General features: G+C 33.6%; 1 protein-coding gene across 1 annotated transcript in view; it reads left to right on the forward strand.

Moving 5' to 3' along the window:
- The first annotated feature begins 439 nt into the window (after positions 1–439).
- Positions 440–1538, forward strand: part of LOC107660804 (nucleophosmin-like) — a 17198-nt gene continuing 16099 nt past the window's right edge. The window contains exons 1-2 of the mRNA XM_016450227.1: positions 440–556; positions 948–1030. Of these exons, the coding sequence (XP_016305713.1) occupies positions 508–556; positions 948–1030 (132 nt within the window). The 5' untranslated portion in view covers positions 440–507. The remainder of the gene's footprint in view (positions 557–947; positions 1031–1538) is intronic.

Raw genomic sequence — 1538 nt, forward strand, 5'->3', positions numbered from 1 at the left:
ATGCAATGCAACGGTATCATGAAAAAGGATATTCAAGAAACCCTAACAGGACTTGATATGGGAATTATTTGGATTGTTTCAGCAACAGAGCAAGTTATCAAATTTGGATGAAAGATTGGGAAGACAATAATGTTATTGGTATTTAAATAATAATTATTTTAATAATAATAATAATAATAATAATAATACTTTTTAAAATTGGGATTGATGTCAAGTTGTATTAAATCATCATAATAAAGCATTTAGCTCATATTAAAACAAACCTACAGTTTTATTTTGGGAAAAAAGACTACAGAGGACAAGCGGTTTGGAGAATGGATGGATGGATGAACAGAGCAAGTATACAGAATAATTATTGTATGGCGTCATCTGGCGGATAAATTGGGTACTGAAAGCACGAAAAAAAAAAGCAAACAAAAGCCGCCCACTCTCCTTTCATTCGTCCATTCAAGTGTCAATCCACACGCCGGAACTACGGTAACAGGACCCTCTGTCTGTGGCGCAAAAATGGAGAATAACATTAAGGATCTCAGTCGACCTCAGATGTATTTATTTGGTGAGCTGAATTAAAACCTCATGTTGCGTAATCATACATATGCGGTTATCAGTATTAAGCAATCATATGGCATGCGTCTGCTTGCAGCATTGCAGTGCAATAAAAGAGTTGCGGCTAATGCAGCTAGCCTCATGCATTGCGTTTGCCTTTGTTTATAGCCTAATGCTCATATGAGCTCAAATGTTATTTTCATTGTTATTTCCAACATATTGTGGACAAGAGGTGTAGGGGTATTTATTTTCTCCTTTTGTTTACTATGATTTCGTGTCTAGCCTTTATAAAGGATGTTGTATAGTATGTGGATGTTGGTTGTTGTTTGTTTTTCCTCTAAAGTTTACTTCATGTATACAACATTAATGACTAAAACATAAGTTTTGTCTTGTTCCTTTAGGTTGCTCATTGAAAGCTGATAAGAAAGAGCACAAAGTTGAGTTGGATGATGATGAGGCTGAACATCAGCTGTCACTCAAGGCGGTGAGGAAGATGAATTAATGAAATGTCTTTAAAATGGCTCAGTATTACAGATATTCAGTCCTGCATGGAGTAGTTTAATCAGTCCTACCTTAAAAATAAATGTAGAAGTTGTGAGGTGGAGTCGTAAAATGTCTGAAGTTTCTGTTCTCTTCTATTCTGTTTTAATCGATTTGTTCTGTATATTTGTCCTTTTCTGTAGCACTTTAAAGAATAATATCCTGTCTTGTTCTTTCTGTTCCACCCCATATATGATTTTAGACCCTAATTAATCCTTTACCCCTGTAAAAATGCATGAGTGTACAGTATATGATCTTTTTTCATATTTGCTGAAATCAGCGGGTGCTGTAAGTTATTAATGTTTTTTTTTTCTCTAAAAACTCTAAATCTCTACATATATTTCTAAAGTATTAAACTTATTTTTTCCTTATTAATAGTGACGGACAGAAACTGCATATTCTATTCTATTCTATTCTATTCTATTCTATTCTATTCTATTCTATTCTATTCT

Source organism: Sinocyclocheilus anshuiensis, unplaced genomic scaffold (genome assembly GCF_001515605.1).
Source record: "Sinocyclocheilus anshuiensis isolate Anshui unplaced genomic scaffold, SAMN03320099.WGS_v1.1 scaffold1289, whole genome shotgun sequence".
NCBI classification, from domain to species: Eukaryota; Metazoa; Chordata; class Actinopteri; order Cypriniformes; family Cyprinidae; genus Sinocyclocheilus; species Sinocyclocheilus anshuiensis.